General features: G+C 41.6%; 1 protein-coding gene across 2 annotated transcripts; it reads left to right on the top strand.

Annotated features, from left to right (window-relative positions):
• Positions 1-215: 215 nt before the first annotated feature.
• On the top strand, positions 216-15,735 carry maco1b (macoilin 1b). Of its 2 annotated transcripts, none has more exons than XM_086182797.1 (11): positions 216-643; positions 2,138-2,279; positions 4,675-4,801; positions 6,185-6,308; positions 7,981-8,159; positions 8,570-9,128; positions 10,086-10,244; positions 12,394-12,567; positions 12,676-12,796; positions 13,210-13,384; positions 13,499-15,735. In XM_086182797.1, the coding sequence occupies exons 1-11, from the start codon at positions 564-566 to the stop codon at positions 13,699-13,701; spliced, it is 2,043 nt and encodes a 680-aa protein (XP_086038923.1). In that variant the 5' UTR covers positions 216-563; the 3' UTR covers positions 13,702-15,735. The 2 variants fall into 2 exon arrangements, with proteins under 2 accessions (XP_086038923.1, XP_086038922.1); XM_086182796.1 differs by having other exon boundaries at positions 8,567-9,128.
• The last annotated feature ends 322 nt before the right edge of the window (positions 15,736-16,057 follow it).

Raw genomic sequence — 16,057 nt, 5'->3', positions numbered from 1 at the left:
GGGATTTTTTCCTAAAAGAATAAATATATCAATACATATTTTCAGCTCATACTAAACCAAGAACGTATAGAATAACCTGAAGGAAGCCCCGCCTCCACGGCCAACTGATTGGTCACTCACCAATACCCGATTTGTCCACAAACAATCTGATTGGTTGGAGGCCGAGACTTTCCACACACAGCGCCCCCCCCCCCCCCCCCCCCCCAGTCCTCGGCGGTGGAGGGGAAGTGGGAACTACCTGCCACAGCGGCACACATATGGCTGGTCTGTGTATCAGTCAAGGCGGCAGCGCTCGGCGGGTACACTGATTGGATACACTGGCCGTCTGGCAACTGGACGCACGTTAAACGCAGCGCCGTTGTGGGCTTATTGAGCCTGCGCTAACAGCAAAAGAGGAGGTTCCCGAAGAGAGTCCTTTATTTATTTCTTTGTTTCCAGTAGGGGGGGGGAAGAATTACAGCGACATATACAACAGCACTTCATTTATTGTCCTTGTCCGTAAACACAAGAAAACTGGATAAGATTACAGTGGTTACACGAAGGCCAAAGCCAAGGGGAGGAGGATGAAGCGGCGCAATGCGGACTGCAGCAAACTCCGACGGCCGGTAAAACGGAACCGAATCACCGAGGGTATATACGGCAGGTAACTTATATGGAGCCTGACGTATGGTTCCTTATCACGACAATAACGGGGGCAACAGAATGCCAATGTTTGCCGGTCGTTAGTTGCTTAACACGTAACTTCTTGGCGTCAATATTGTTACCAATGAAATGCCAGCGCTGGCTAGCTTGTTGACCTAGCTAACTAGCTGCTAGCGTTAGCTTAGTGTGTGCTAGCGATTTGTTTTCGTTGTACATTAGCAGGTAGCTTTAACGGTAACTGTTTAGCTAACCGTAGCTCTAGGCCACAAAACAGCCCGTTTTGACTTAAAGTCGCAATGTGTCTTTCGCAGCAGTAGCACAGTTTGAGAAAAGCTGTTGTGATATTTCAACGTTAACTAACGTAGAGTAACGTTATCTGCCGTTTGCCTACCGCAGCTGTCGTTTCTCAGCCGCGTAAAATTGCCTTCACCTAAAGGCACCTATATTAGCCAGCACTACAGCCTTGTCTGCTCATTGCCAACTTAAAAAATGGCTTTTTCTGTGGTACGCTACACTTTTTAACGCGGACCATAACTTTACATGAGTAAGCCATAAGACTTCAGTCAGGCATATGTCGTGATTGTGCTTCACAGTTCAGATCCGACAACTTCGTTGATGATTGGTTGCTCTTTCCAGCCACACCTGACAGGTTCCACTTCCTTCACATCTGGCTGCTAAAGGGCACCGGTTACACACGTGGCATCTACACCTAGAGATGTGGAGCAGTCCTTGAATTATTGAAGAGGTGCCCCATCACTAAACTGCCACGCGTTTGAGTTCAAAGAAAAACCCCGCTGTTTCAAATTTTGAATCTCAGTCAGAGAACAAAAAAAAATGTCAGTTGCGATGAAATTCATCTTATTTCATGAACTGTGAAACTAGAGAAGAAATGTCAGCTCACTACAGTAACATCCCAAGCGAATTCACCATCAAACAGTCGAATATATTGTGTTAAACTTAAAGGAGCGTCATGGAGGACTGTCAGACATGGACGGCATACAAAATGTTTTTTGGAAGGGTAGAAGATTTATGTGTACTTTTACTGCATATGTAAGCCTTGTTGCATACTGGAACATAAACTGCATAGACTCAATGTAGCCCACAAAAGCATCTAATCTGTCAAACTGAACAAACACTGAATTCATCCTCGACATCACAGGTGTCAAACTGATCCAGTAAAGGGCCGGTGTGGCTGCAGGTTTTCATTCCAACCGAGCAAAAGCAACACCTGATTCAACTTAAATCAATCAAGCTGTGTCCACACAACTCATTTGTTGGATCAGGTATTGCTTTTGCTTGGTCGTAATGAAAACCTGCAGCCACACCGGCCCTTTACTGGATCAGTTTGACACCCCTGCCCTACATGTTCAGCACTTGGGATGTACTAACTTCACGATGTTTGTCTCCAGATTAAAAAGGATGAGATCAGCATCACACTGTCAGTAGGAAAAAAACAAAACATTTAGAGTTGTTCATTTGTGTTTGTTTTTTCTAGTACCTTCCTGTACCTGAAGTTCCTGGTGGTGTGGGCACTGGTGCTACTGGCTGACTTTGTATTGGAGTTCAGGTTTGAGTACCTCTGGCCATTCTGGCTCTTCATCCGGAGTGTGTACGACTCCTTTAGATACCAGGGGCTGGTGAGTGGCTGTTAAATAATTTATCGTTCATAAAGGTTGAGACGGAGCATTGTAGGAGAGATTGACATCTTTTCAGCTGTTAGTCTTCTGTTGTACATCCAATATTAAGATATTGCTCTAAAAGACAGATATGATAATTATATTTCTCAATTTTCCTTCTGCTTTGATTGGAAATGTTAAGTTTTGATGGGTGTCAGTCGTCAGCAATGGATTTTTATTTAAGGAATTTTATGTGTCGAACGTCACGAACAAGCTTTGAGTAAAACCAGCTCAATGAGACAAGCCAAATGTCTGTATGCAAAATATGAATTTGGACATTTATGTATACAGAAGGATGTCAAATGAAAGAAATACCTGAATGACTGAGTTTAGAAATATAAGGAATGATATGCCTCCACACAGAACAGAGGATCACCTAAATGTTTTAAGTATTAAAATTATGTGAATCATATGCTATGTCCTGAGCAGTCACAAGACTTTAACCCAATTGAACATGTATGGGAGATCTTGGACCGCCATATTTGACGAGTCTCTCTGCAGTCATCAAATTACCAAAGGAGGGAAAATCTCAACAAATACTGCTCCATCAATCACTACTCTTCCAAAGAATTGTAGCATCAATGCCAAGGTGGATTGAAACTGTTCTTGTATCTCTCACTCATGTTAGTTTTTCCTTGAGTAGTTACTGATCTGTATCACAACCCAAGGCATATATTGGTCTGTTGATGTTGGCCTTTGACTGACAAATTGATATTCCTATATATGCATTCAGACATGTTTAAATATTTCGTTTTTATTTGAAATTTATTTCAAAACTGGCTTCATTTTTATGGCCATAGTACAATAAGATGTGCTTTGGATAACTCAGGTATCATGTCATTTTCTAGCTTGCCCAGCAGAGCTCATTCTCAGGGCATTATTTACAACTCCATGGTGAGAAGCTGATGTCATGAAATATACCAGGTCCTTTAACCAATGACTAAAACTATAATCTAGGTCATTGAAGAAAGTTGCCAACATAAGAAGCCATTTTGTTATGGACAGTTGTGATAGTGTTATCATGATTGAGGGCCCATTTTGACTGATATATGGATCCAATTGTGTTTTGTTTTTCAAAGATGTAGGCCCCAAAAATATGTGTGTGAATGGAAAAAAGAGCCGGAAAGTGAAAGTGTTGGTTTGCCAACTGTGTGGTTAGATGAAAGGAAAGATGAGCAGAGAAAGTGTTGCGTCATGGGTTGCTAGGGAAGACAGCAGTTGGCTTGCTGTGGCACATGTGAACAGAATTTTTAACAGAGAAAACCTGTTGAAGTTTACTGACTTCCCTAGTTAGCTGTTCATTTTTCACAATAACTTATTTGTGCATGTTTAAACACAATAGGCGGTTTATTTTGTTACCAAGGAAAAGTGACTCGCAAGAAGGAAAGATATCAGACTGTAGAACAGCTATCAAGATGCTAACATGATTCTGAGACAGCTGAACTCAAATAAAAGTAGTAGAAACATCGTGAACCTGAGAGGGGAAACGAGGTGATAAATAAGAGTGAATTGTTGATTTTTATTTTTTATTTTTTTTCCAGGGCAGGCCATCTCCTCCATAGGTTGTAACATTGTTCAAAATAATAGATTTTGAATTTGCAGCATGTTGCCGGTTAAAACCTACATCTTGAACAACAAAACCTGTGGGTTTATATGTGTTTTTTTATTGTAGTGTAGATATTAGACTGACCATCTGTGGGTTAAGCACAACCTATGGATGTAATTCATAATATTGTGATACATTTTTCAGGTTTGTCACCCAGCCTAAAGTTCCACCACACTCTCAAAAATGGCAAGCTGATATTAGCTGCTGCCTAGGATATAAACTCTTACCTGACATGATGTACAAACGACAGACCTGTTGGAAGGGCTCCTGCTATGATTTAGGCTACAATGCAAACTAAACTTTGTATGTGACTGTTGGTCTGTTATAGCTTCACCTCCACTAATGTTGAGCAGATATTTTTTTAAAAATTGAAATCCATTAGGGAATGTGTTAGTGTCACTCAGAGATGCAGATAAACAGGGAAAAAACAATGTAGCACTGGTGTAACCATTCATAGTATGATTTTTGCATTAATGAAACATGAATGTTAATCACTTAACTGTATCACTTCCAGTATGAAATATTAAAATACAACAACTGACATCTGACATCCAAGAGCTGGAGCTGTGCTGTTAGCGGAAAAACTGCTCCTTTTTTTTTACTTTCTAAGGCAGTGGTTGAAATTTAGATGAAATCTTTGTGTTGAGCATGATTAGCTGTGATATTTGCTGCTGACTTGATGTGATGAATTTGACCCTAACCCTCTCTTCTCCTCTCCTCTCCTCTCCTCTCCTCTCCTCCCCTCCATAGGCCTTTTCAGTATTCTTTGTGTGTGTGGCATTTACCTCGGACATAATTTGCCTCCTCTTCATCCCAGTACAATGGCTGTTCTTTGCTGCAAGTACCTATGTGTGGGTGCAGTATGTTTGGCACACAGGTAAGGCCCGATGCTTTTAGGGTGTCCAGCTAGTTTCTGAAGCCTCTTTCCCTCTGGCCACTAAGCCTGGTAACACTCGCTAACATCTGGCTTTTGCAGTGAGAACAGGTTTAATTGACAATGACCCTGAGGTCCCTGCAGTAGTATCAGTTTTTCAATGAAAATTTGAATAATGATGTAAAAATCAGCATTACCTCAGTTGTTGCAATTCATACGGCATTCACAATATTCATCAAAAATAATGGCAGTTACATATATTTTCAAAGTCCTACTGCCCTGGTAACCACAAAACACCATCACTGCCTTCCACGCTCATTTATGCTGTACCAAAGAGGATAGAAACCCAGGAAAAGAAACCAAGGTGCTTTTTTGACAACACCTTTCTTTCTTTCTGTCCATTGTGTTCTCTGCATTTATGATGTTGATTGTGATCCACAAGGGGGAAAAGTGTGCAGCTTTTATTAACTTGTTTAATCGTGTGTTAAAAACCAGTGTTTACGCGGGTATGTGCCATGTGAAAAAAGTATTAGTTTGTTTAAATTCTTCACATTAGAAATGGAAAAATGACCCTGGATTAACTTAATAGATGGCCATAATTAAGACTTATTAACCAAGAACAAAAACCTTGATTCAACAAACTTTGTGTGGGTGTTCGTAAGAGCTACAGAGAGCTGCACTCTGCGGATTAGTTGTCAGTCTGATTTAGTGGCATCCCCCTGTTGACCAAAGGCCAGGTGTAAGATTGAAATTCTAGTGCCAGCTGGGGGAGGGGGTTGTCGCAGTTGCTCTGGGCCATACAGCTCCTCTCACCAGTAACATTCAAATCTTTTAGATGTCATGAGATTATTAATATCTCTTACTCCTCTATAACCTGTTAGTAAAAAGGTCTGAGTTAGTTACAAATGAGAAGATTGGTAGTGACTTTATCCTGATGACTCTGTGCTGAGGCAACTGGTTCAGTCAATATGAAGATATCCTCAGATGATTAAGGTGTGAGTGTGTGGGTGTTCAAGAAAGGGGGACATATTTGTCTTAACTAAGTCATAATGACTCTGGTGTTATCCCCGTTTTAAATCAAATGTTTGGGACAGGCAAATTGGCTGTCATCCAGGGGGCAGCAGTCCCAAGACTTCCCAGAAGAATAAACAGATTAGAGTAGAAAGCCTTTCATTGTACAGAGTATAACAGAATTAGGACTGTATAATTGAAAGGCATAAAAGACAAATGCGTTAAAGGACACAGAGAAACAAATCAGCCTTGGCAAACAAATATCCACTGTCAACAGGCAATGACAATGACCAAGTATTCTTGCTAACTTCATTCCCTCCATTATTGTGCTTTGATACTGACTTGTATCATCTATATTTTGCTTTGTTTCATCAGAGAGAGGAGTCTGTCTACCCACCGTGTTTCTCTGGATACTCTTTGTGTATATAGAGGCAGCCATCAGATTCAAAGACCTGAAGAACTTCCACGTGGACTTGTGTCGTCCATTTGCTGCACACTGGTGAGCCACTGTTCTGTCTCAACAGTCGGACGCTGTCTTAGACCGACATGCTTCGAGGTTAAGTGTCATCTGTAAATGTGTCAGCATGATTGAGAGGGATGATGTTGGCTAAATGCAGCTTTAAATGCAATAGACTCATCATCTTTGCATCACACAACATGGAGTCGTTACTGTCACATGAGAGATTCCACTGTGGGGCACATGCCTCGTTTTCCCTCCCTTGGTGAAATTTAATTGTTTATCAGTTGAAAAAAAATAAAAGAATAAGTGTACACACAAATGCGTTAATTAGGGATTGGCATATGTAATGTTTTCCCAGATTGAGTAATCACAGGAATTACTCAAGTGGGAGAGATTCTTCACAAAGGGAACGTTATTTTTAGAGCTCATCTAAAAACACATTTCATCAGGAAACAGGAGTATGTCCAGTGCAGATTGTCATTCAGAACAGTTCATTCACAACTAATGAAATGCTGTAACTAAAAGGCCCTGTAGAATGAGAATATTAATTACGCCAAGGATAAATAGTGTCAACTACCAACGATAGCTATGTGATATCGGATGTGGAATGCCACAACCTGCCTCATTCACAGGTTTGTGGTTGTCAACATGTCTGAGACATTTACTGATGTTTGAGGGGGTCCAGTAAGTTGGCCTCTGAAGTCTCTAGATCCAGGCCTCAGTTTCAGAGTGTCCTTGTAATGTTTCCGCTGATCGTCATAGCAGTGCTTCCCATGACACAGTTCGCAGTAGAGCACCCTTTGGCAGACATTCATCTGGCATGTGGCTGATGTGCCCTACCCATCTCAGCTGGGAATGCTGGAGCATGACGTGGATGCTCTCCATTTCAGCTCTGTGGAGGACCTTGGTGTTGGGATATTGTCCCCACATTTGATGTGGACTAGTTTACTGAGGACTCTCATATGAAAGCTGTTGAGCTGTCTGGCATGCTGAGTCTAAAAGGTTGCAGGTCCAACAGGCATACAACAGGCTGGGGAGGACAACTGAACAAGTGGACAACTGGAGTTAATTTTGGCCAACATCACTCCACTGGAAGTGTTTTTTGTCAGTAACTGATCCAGGATCATGCCTGGAGAGGCATTCAAAGGAATTAATAAAAGATGAAGTTCATTATTAACCCCTCCAGTGTTGTTACAACAATAGCAAGCAACTGAGGAATCAGTTGCCACCCGTCCCTAATATTTGTGCTGTATAATGCACTCTTTAGTAGAAAAACAAAACAAGTTTTCCCTCACGAGAAGAAGTATTTTCACTGCCAAATTTTATGTTAGCCACTGGTTTTAAGAAAACTATCATATTTAGCCATAAATTGATTCTGTTTACAGATAAGTCTCAGGTTTCCTTTGGATTCTCCCTGGGCCGTCTGTTATTATGAAGAGAATTTTTTTTTAAGAAGACATTTTCTCATTGGCCTGCTTTTTACAGGGAAAGAGATTTTAAGATGGCAATGTATGTTAACCCGTATAAAGTAGTTCATATGCTGAGAGGATGTCATTTTTTAGTCAAAGGGACTTTTATCACTGTTGATGTGGCTGTGTTATCCTATGGTTTATCTTCCTCCCTAATAAACCATGTCTGCAGTTGTTGTGTCATTAATGGGATCATTACTGTTTTATCATCTTGTTTGTCCTCCTTCTGTCTCCCTCTGTAGCATTGGCTACCCAGTGGTCACACTGGGCTTTGGCTTTAAGAGCTATGTAAGCTATAAGATGCGCCTCCGGAAGCAAAAGGAGGTGCAGAAGGAGAATGAGTTTTACATGCAGCTCCTGCAGCAGGCTCTGCCTCCAGAGCAACAGATGCTCCAAAGGCAGGAGCGAGAAGCAGAGGAAGGTAAGTGTCAAGCCCACACATGTACCGTACATTCTGTACACACTCAAGAGAACTCACAACATTGTGATTTCCTCATGTCCATGTAGTGTAATTGTCACCACGTGTGTAGGATTTAAGTTTTATCTCAGGATTATGAAGAAACACATCAATTACAAAGTGAAGTTATCCAAAAATGGCAAAATTGTTACCCACATATGGTTCACATGTTCTGGCATTTATCAATGTGGTGGAGAGAGTAATTATATTCCCCACATAATTATGCAGTAACGCGTAGAACGCATCACCTAGTTTGTCCTTGATGTTGTAAACTCATAGGAGTGGACATTGGAACAGAGCTGAGAGAATCTCTGAACAGTTGTGACTTATATTTCATATATATATTTCATCTTTCACTGTCTTCCTTACAGCAGCTGCAGCAGCTAAAGGAATATCTGAAGTGGACACTCCCTCAGTGTCACAGAATGGTGCTCCCGCCAATAAAAAGACATCGGCACCGCTGCCGGAGCTAGAGTATAGAGAAAAAGGGAAAGATGGGAAGGGGGGCGGGGAGACTAAAAAGCAGCACAACAGTAACAGCATCTTGCCATCATCAGTGGACTCTAAACTCCAGGAGATGGAGTATATGGAGAACCATATGAACAACAAGAGACTAACCACAGAGCTGGGCAGCACAGAAAACCTGTTGCTCAAAGAGGACAACAATTCCTCCTGCTCCTCCTCTTCCTCCTCCTCCAAAAACTACAAAAATGCCAGCAGCAATGCCGCAACACTCAACTCCTCACCCCGCGGTCATAGTGCTACCAATGGCAGCGTGCCCTCCTCTACACCATCCTCCTCCTCTTCTTCGGGGAAGAACGAGAAGAAGCACAAGTTAGCAGTGGGGAAGGGAATGTCGGGTGGCTGCCACAGGGATCCTACAGACAACTGTATTCCCAACAACCAGCTGAGCAAGCCAGAAGCTCTTGTTAGGTAAGAACATGCATCCCCATCGGTGTGTAGTGGCACACAAAAATCGTGGTTCCGTACATATATTGGTTTTGAAGTAATAGTTAAATTTGTATTGGGTACAGAAATAAAACTGTTTTTTAAATGATCTTTTAAACTGCAGTTCACTGAACAACCTGTAATTCTCCTTTACTTAAATAGCCCATTAATACTGCTTCACCTGGCTTAAAGGATGAGATCTACTTTCCAAATATTCTCTCTAAAGAAAACCAAATGAACCATTCATTAAGATTCAACATTTAGAAGAGGAACTGTTCTTGTTGACAGAGATCTAATGTGAATTCCTGGCTGACATGTAGAAACTTGTTTGATTTCTTTCAACTCGTTTAAAACAAGTGTTCTCACCATGGACCCACTAACTCCCTCTAAGTATTGAGTCAGTGCTGATTGTCAGTTTGTGCACGTGGCTGAAGAGTTCAGCTTATTTTCAGACAATTTACAGCACGGCTAGGTTTTTCCTCTTCTCTTGACATTCTCTGGAGTTCATATGCGATGTTTTTTTAGTCTAACTTTGCATGTATGTTAGGGCACATTGATGTGTATTTTATCATCAGAGGGTTGTTCTCAGGCACTGTGCATATCTGGTTATTTGTTGTGAAGTGAGGTGCGAGGCTTCTGTTACACATTCTCAGCTCAGCTCAACTCAGAAGCATAAATGTGTTTTTGGCATTATTACACTTAAATCATTCGAGTGATTTTAAAAGACTCCATTTATTTTATTTTCAAGTCTGTAGATCGAACGTGAACATCCTTTGGCTGTGTTAATAATATTGACGGTGCTGCATGGTACTTTGGGCTGAACATGCATGCATTTACAAACTTCCTGTACTTTTAGGCCTCTGTAACGATCATGCGGTCTGCAAAGTTTGATATCTTCATGTCATCCTGTGTCTCCTCTGTTCCATTTCCCACCTGAGACAGATTGGAGCAAGATGTTAAGAAGTTGAAGGCAGACCTGCAGGCCAGCCGGCAGGTGGAACAGGACCTGCGCAGCCAGATTGGCTCCCTGGGCAGTGCTGAGCGTTCAGTACGTACTGAGCTGGGCCAGTTACGCCAGGAGAACGAGCTGCTGCAGAACAAGTAAGTCACTTCTGTAAGGTGTGGGATTTTTTTTTTTCTTCTTATGACTCTATTGTCATGCATTACCAGTGTAGGTTTTTGTCATTTACACTCATCCGTTGTTTAATTTCTTTTTAGTTCCATTCGATTGTATTTCAGTGAGTGACTGTATAAAGTACTCTTCGTGTTGTGGGGATTTTTGTAGGTGGGAATATGTGATGAAAGTTGTGGGTATTTCTGGGCTGGTGCTGTGTTTTTTGACAATGTGTTCTGCGGTACTCACAAGAAAATAATCAAAACTGTTAAAACACACATTGGTGGCCAGACAGAGGATTTTGATGTTAAAACTATGATATAAATAAATCCAGAGTTTGTCCAGTTTATTTATGAGTTATTGTTTTTACGTCCCGTTTCAAAACCATACATTCCAGCAATTCTGAGACGTTTTTGGCAACTACTTCTGCTGCATAATCAATATGTATGTTAAAGTTATGAATCAAACCAATCCTACATGCACCCTTTAAAATTCTGCATTAGATTCAAGAACATGGACACCAACCTGGAGCTCATCAGTTATCACATTCTTCCCTAAAGTTTGGAAGAATTTAACAGAGCGCTCAATCGATGCAGTAAAGCATTTGATGAGGTTCTTTTGCCCTTTATCCTCAAAAGCTTTTGATTCTTGGCAGAAGTTGATCTGTTGTCTAGAATAAGTGTACCAAAATCTTGCAGCACCAGTATGGGTCAATGGTACCCCATCAAAACCTCTAAAAATAGATAGGGGAACCTGATCCACTGTCCAGCCTTATTTTGACCGTGTACATGGGAGCTCTGAGTGAAGCGAGACAGCAGAACCATGTTAAAAGAGGAACAACAACAACAACCTTGTAGCTTACTTTAGAGAAAATTATACAAGAAAATGTGAATCCTTAGGATATAAATGCAAGTACATGGGAATGGATAACCATGGGTAAATGACCAAACCAACTTGGTTCAGATAATTGAAAGTAAAAAATGGATTGAAATCAAATAAGACACATTGAACGCTCCATTTAAGTAGTTTTCTGACAAAAATCATAACAACCCTTGCAAGAAATAATATAAGGCTGATGTAAACAATTTGAACAGTAACATTTTTTTTTAAGTATCTTTGAAATGGGGAAGTATGCAAATAAATATTTAAAATCTAAAAAAATGGAGGGAACTTGCATGGAAATCATGCAAGGTTTTTTTCACCCTCCAAATGTACGTTCCAAAAGTCATTGAAATTGGACTGCGAACTGTTAAGAGGAAGCAAACCACTCTCTCATTTTCTTTTTCTGTCCTTCATAAAAATCCTTTTGGCATCCTTAAAATGATTTTGGGAAACTATAAAAAGATAATGGTTTAAGTGGATGAGATAAGAGGCCATAAATCATTTCAATATGAAATACCATTCATACATTTTCCAGATCTGAAAAAGAATTGTCATAAAGGAAAAAATGGACTCTAGCCTCTTGAAGTTCACTGACAAAGCATTTTGGAATGTTTGCAGGGTTCTCCCAGACCCTGCAAAGACAGAAATATATACTGGGCATTTTTTTCAAATGTTCCTAATTTGTTTAAGATAAATTAAAGTTTAAAAAAAAGAAGTCATGTACCAGGGCGGCACTGGTGCAGTGGTTTGCACTGTCACCTCACAGTAAGAAGGTTCCAGGCTGGAGCACGGGATCTTTCTGTGTGAGTCTCCATGTTCTCCCTGTTCCTGTGTGGGTTCTCTCTGGTACTCCAGCTTCCTCCCACAGTCCAAAGACACCAAGAGGGGACGAGGCTGATTGATACTCTAAATTGACCGTAGGTGTGACTGTGAGTGTGAATGGTTGTCTGTCTCTATGTGTTGGCCCTGGCATGGACTGGTGACCCGTCCAGGGTGAACCCCGCCTCTCACCCGAAGGCAGCTGAGATAGGCTCCAGCCCCCCATGACCCTTACCAGGATAAGCAGTAGAAAATGGATGGATGGATCAACACTGAGGAGCAGTTTTACACTGACACATTCATTTCTGTTGGGCAGCAAAAATATTTCACACTGTCAGAGACTCTTCAGTCTACATGCAATAATCAGTCGAAGCAGATTTGGCATATGAATTCCTTTCTCCCCAATCACTAACGTGCTGCTCTCTTTACTTGTAGGCTCCATAATGCTGTGCAGGCAAAGCAAAAGGACAAACAGGCTGTGGGTCAACTGGAGAAGAGGCTCAAAGCAGAGCAGGACGCCCGCGCCACTGCTGAGAAACAGCTCGCAGACGAAAAGAAGCGCAAGAAGTTAGAGGAGGCCAGAGCAGTGGCACTAGCAGCCGCATCCAGGTAGCTGCACATCTGACACTTAGTTTCCTGACTCTATAGTGTCAACTGTCTTTGTTTTAAGCGTTTATTTTAAATGATTGGCATCAAAATGAATTCTCATCTTTTCAGAGGGGAGTGCACAGACACACTGCGGCGGAGGATTACAGAATTAGAAACAGAGTGTAAGAAACTAACAATGGACAACAAGCTAAAGGAGGACCAGATCCGAGAGCTTGATTTAAAAGTTCAGGTAAGGATCTTTTCATTTAATTCGTTTAATTCAGAATAGTAAAGTTGAAAAATGAGCTGCTTTGTACATCCTGAGATCTCCCATGAGAGGCAGATTCTTTGTGAATTTATTATCAGTCTGTCTCATGCGTTGTGCAGTAGGCATGTTATAATGTGTTCATTAGATGAGTTTTTCCCTCGTCAAAGATCAGCGCAAAATCTACTCTTCCTTTAGACTTAGTGCCCCTTCATCAACATGTTGCTGTGCAATCAGTCAGGATTTAGCTTTAACTCTTAAGCTCTAGTTTATGTTACATTCTATCTAAACCTCTGTCCCACTGCTAATTTCTGCATTTATGTCAAACTGAGTGCATTTACAGAGCATCAGTTCCTCAGTAACGTGTGCTGATCTCCTCTCCTGACTCCATCTTATAGGAGCTTCATAAATACAAGGAGAATGAAAAAGACACAGAGGTGCTGATGTCAGCGCTGTCAGCCATGCAGGACAAGACCCAGCACCTGGAGAACAGCCTGAGTGCAGAGACCAGGATCAAACTTGACCTCTTCTCGGCACTGGGAGATGCCAAGAGACAGCTGGAGATTGCACAAGGTCTGTGTGATTGACAAATCAAATGTGTATTGTGGGCAAACATATAAATGTTTATATGCTCTGAACAATAGTTCTGGAGTGTTTTTAGACTGACTTGCTGGTATCTGTCCTCAGGTCAGATCCTGCAGAAGGACCAGGAGATAAAAGATCTGAAGCAGAAGATAGCCGAAGTCATGGCCGTCATGCCCAGCATCTCGTACACAGCCGACACCAGCAGCATGACCCCGGTGGCCCCCCACTACTCCTCCAAGTTCATGGACACTAATCCCTCCGGCTTAGATCCCAACGCCTCTGTTTACCAGCCACTCAAAAAGTGAATGCTTCATCCCATCCTTCCATCCATCCTCTCATCATTTTTACCCCTCTGCAAGCCCACCACCTTTCATTCTGCTCGGCGTGTCTGCGGCAGAGAACGTTGTTTTTCTTGGGTTTTTGTTTTCTCCTCGCCAGGTCAGAAGGATGTTGTATTGTGTGTAGTTGAAACAAAAGACAAAAAAAAAAAAGTAAAACAGACATCACGTCAACTAGGAAGTCCCAGTTTTTTCTCATAAGTGTCTAGTGAAACCTCACAGATTCGGGTTTTCATCTCGAGGGTGTTGCTTACTTTCTCACCACCACTGAAACCACTGGCAACCAGTTTTCTGCTCTTTGGTCCCGGGGAGTAGCTGCTTTATTACAGCAGATTGGAAAACGGAGTTCCCCTACATCTGTCAAACAGCCTGACTTGTACTCCGACTTGTGTCCCACATATTGGTTTTTTTCACTCTAGAAAGGTAACATCTGTACAACCAGAGGAATGTAGTGCAAAGTTAGCACAGACTTGTCCTGTTGTATTTAATTGAATCTTTTAATCCATAATCAGACCCCAAATGATTCTTGCTCCCTGCTGCGTCTGAGTTTGGCGGTAAAAAGTTTTTAAAATGCGTTTTTGCCTCTCTTTTTTTTTTTTTTTTAAAGATGCAAGTGTTGATTTCAACAAGCTGGAAGGTTGTTTACCACATGTCGGAAGGGAGATCTTTGATGTAAGCAAAAGCAGCTCCGAGTATTTGGCACCAGTTTGAGAAAAAGCAAACAAGCAGCAGTTTGGTTTCCCATGCTGCCTTTACTGAAGTAGTTATTGAGTTGAAGAACGAGTGCAGATGGAGAAGTCCTGTATGTTCCTCAAATATTTTGCGTCATGTTTCAGCGGTTGTCATGATCACAGTGCCTTGAGTGAGGACATATTTAGTTTAATAGTGAGATTCGGCCCCAACCCACTGGCATCTGGCTAAGCTGGAAAGGATGAGACAACACCCCCCCCCCCCCCCCACCTGAAGCAGAACAAAGTTGCCTTCAGAAGCTTTTTTGGGGGGGGGGGGGGGGGATTGAGCTGATTTCTCTGCTGAGGAATCTGATCCATCGTGCTCTTGAGAACAGCTTTGTCCCTCAAAGAAGAAATGTTAGACACATTGGACAGCATCAAATCAAAGAAATGGTCCATCTGTCCTGTTCTTCATGCTCTATTTGCCCATCGTTGTATTGGCCAGCGCAGAGTCGACTGCAAACAGGTTTTATTTCTGCTGCTGTTCCTAATCCCTCTGTTCAGCTGTTGCCCTCCCTCTTCGTTCTGATTTATAATTTAAGAATTGCACTGTAGAAAACACTTGTTTGCAAGGGAAAAACTGTTGAGTTGGATTATAAACAAGAGACCAAGCTTGGGAAATGCCAAATCTTGATATTGCAGTAAAAACAATTGTATTAAATTGATCCTCCACTTCAGTTTGTGTGCCAAGAAATGCGATGCTTGTTTCTGTCATAATGTGTTCAAGAATGTACTGCAAAGACATCGGGTGACAGGTTTGTCAGATATCCGGTCAAAGATGACTTTTCTGTTCAACTGGCAGCAAACAGTCACCTGTTTTGAAAAAGACCGTAGTGAGGGACGAGAAAATCCAATTTCTTTTAGTGAATGTTACAGTATTTGCTACTGTGGGGCAGCAGATTTCTTTACTCCTGTTTCTGATTTTCTTTTCCTACAGTGAGCAAATGGCTGCACTGATATGGTTTCACTATCATCTGAAATGGTCGTTGTTGTGCATGTGGTTTTCACCTACTGTACACAGAGGGGGTTTTCATTACTTTTTGCGCGATTGCTGTCATTGGCTCTTGGGAAGAAAAAAACAAAACAAAACAATGTTGTGAAAAATTACAGTCTAGCCAGTTGTTTGGTCAACTGATTGTTGAAAGTATAGAAGTGTTTTTGTTTCTGTGCCCACAGTCACTGCTGTTTCTCCCCAGGTCTGACCTTGGCTGCGCTCTCGCTCTGTGAGGTTTACAAGGAATAAACATCTTTTTTTTTTCTTGCAAAATGACTTTCCCTGCCTGTTGCTGTTAATGGAATGTGTGATTGCAAAATGGCTCACTGGCTTTGACTTGGTTGCCTAATGACATCCTGTCATGTTTTGTTGTAACTAAAGCAAGACTCCGTAGTTTGACTAAACAGGATTTTATTTATTTATTTATTTTTTGTATACTGTTTTTGAGTATATGTATGTGACATTCAGTTATAGGGGGCAGCATGGCTCAGAGGTAGAGGGGCTAGCAACCAATGGCATGCTTGTTCGGTCCTCATATCCCCCAGTGACCATGTCTAAGTATCCTTGAGAAAGATACTGAGCCCCTGATTGCTCCTGA

This window comes from Aulostomus chinensis, chromosome 17, assembly GCF_037954235.1.
Source record: "Aulostomus chinensis isolate RoL2024-O1b breed Wild chromosome 17, RoL_Achi_v1.0, whole genome shotgun sequence".
Classification (NCBI taxonomy): Eukaryota; Metazoa; Chordata; class Actinopteri; order Syngnathiformes; family Aulostomidae; genus Aulostomus; species Aulostomus chinensis.
Note: the sequence above shows the minus strand (reverse complement) of the source record. Positions and strands in the feature narration are given on the sequence as shown.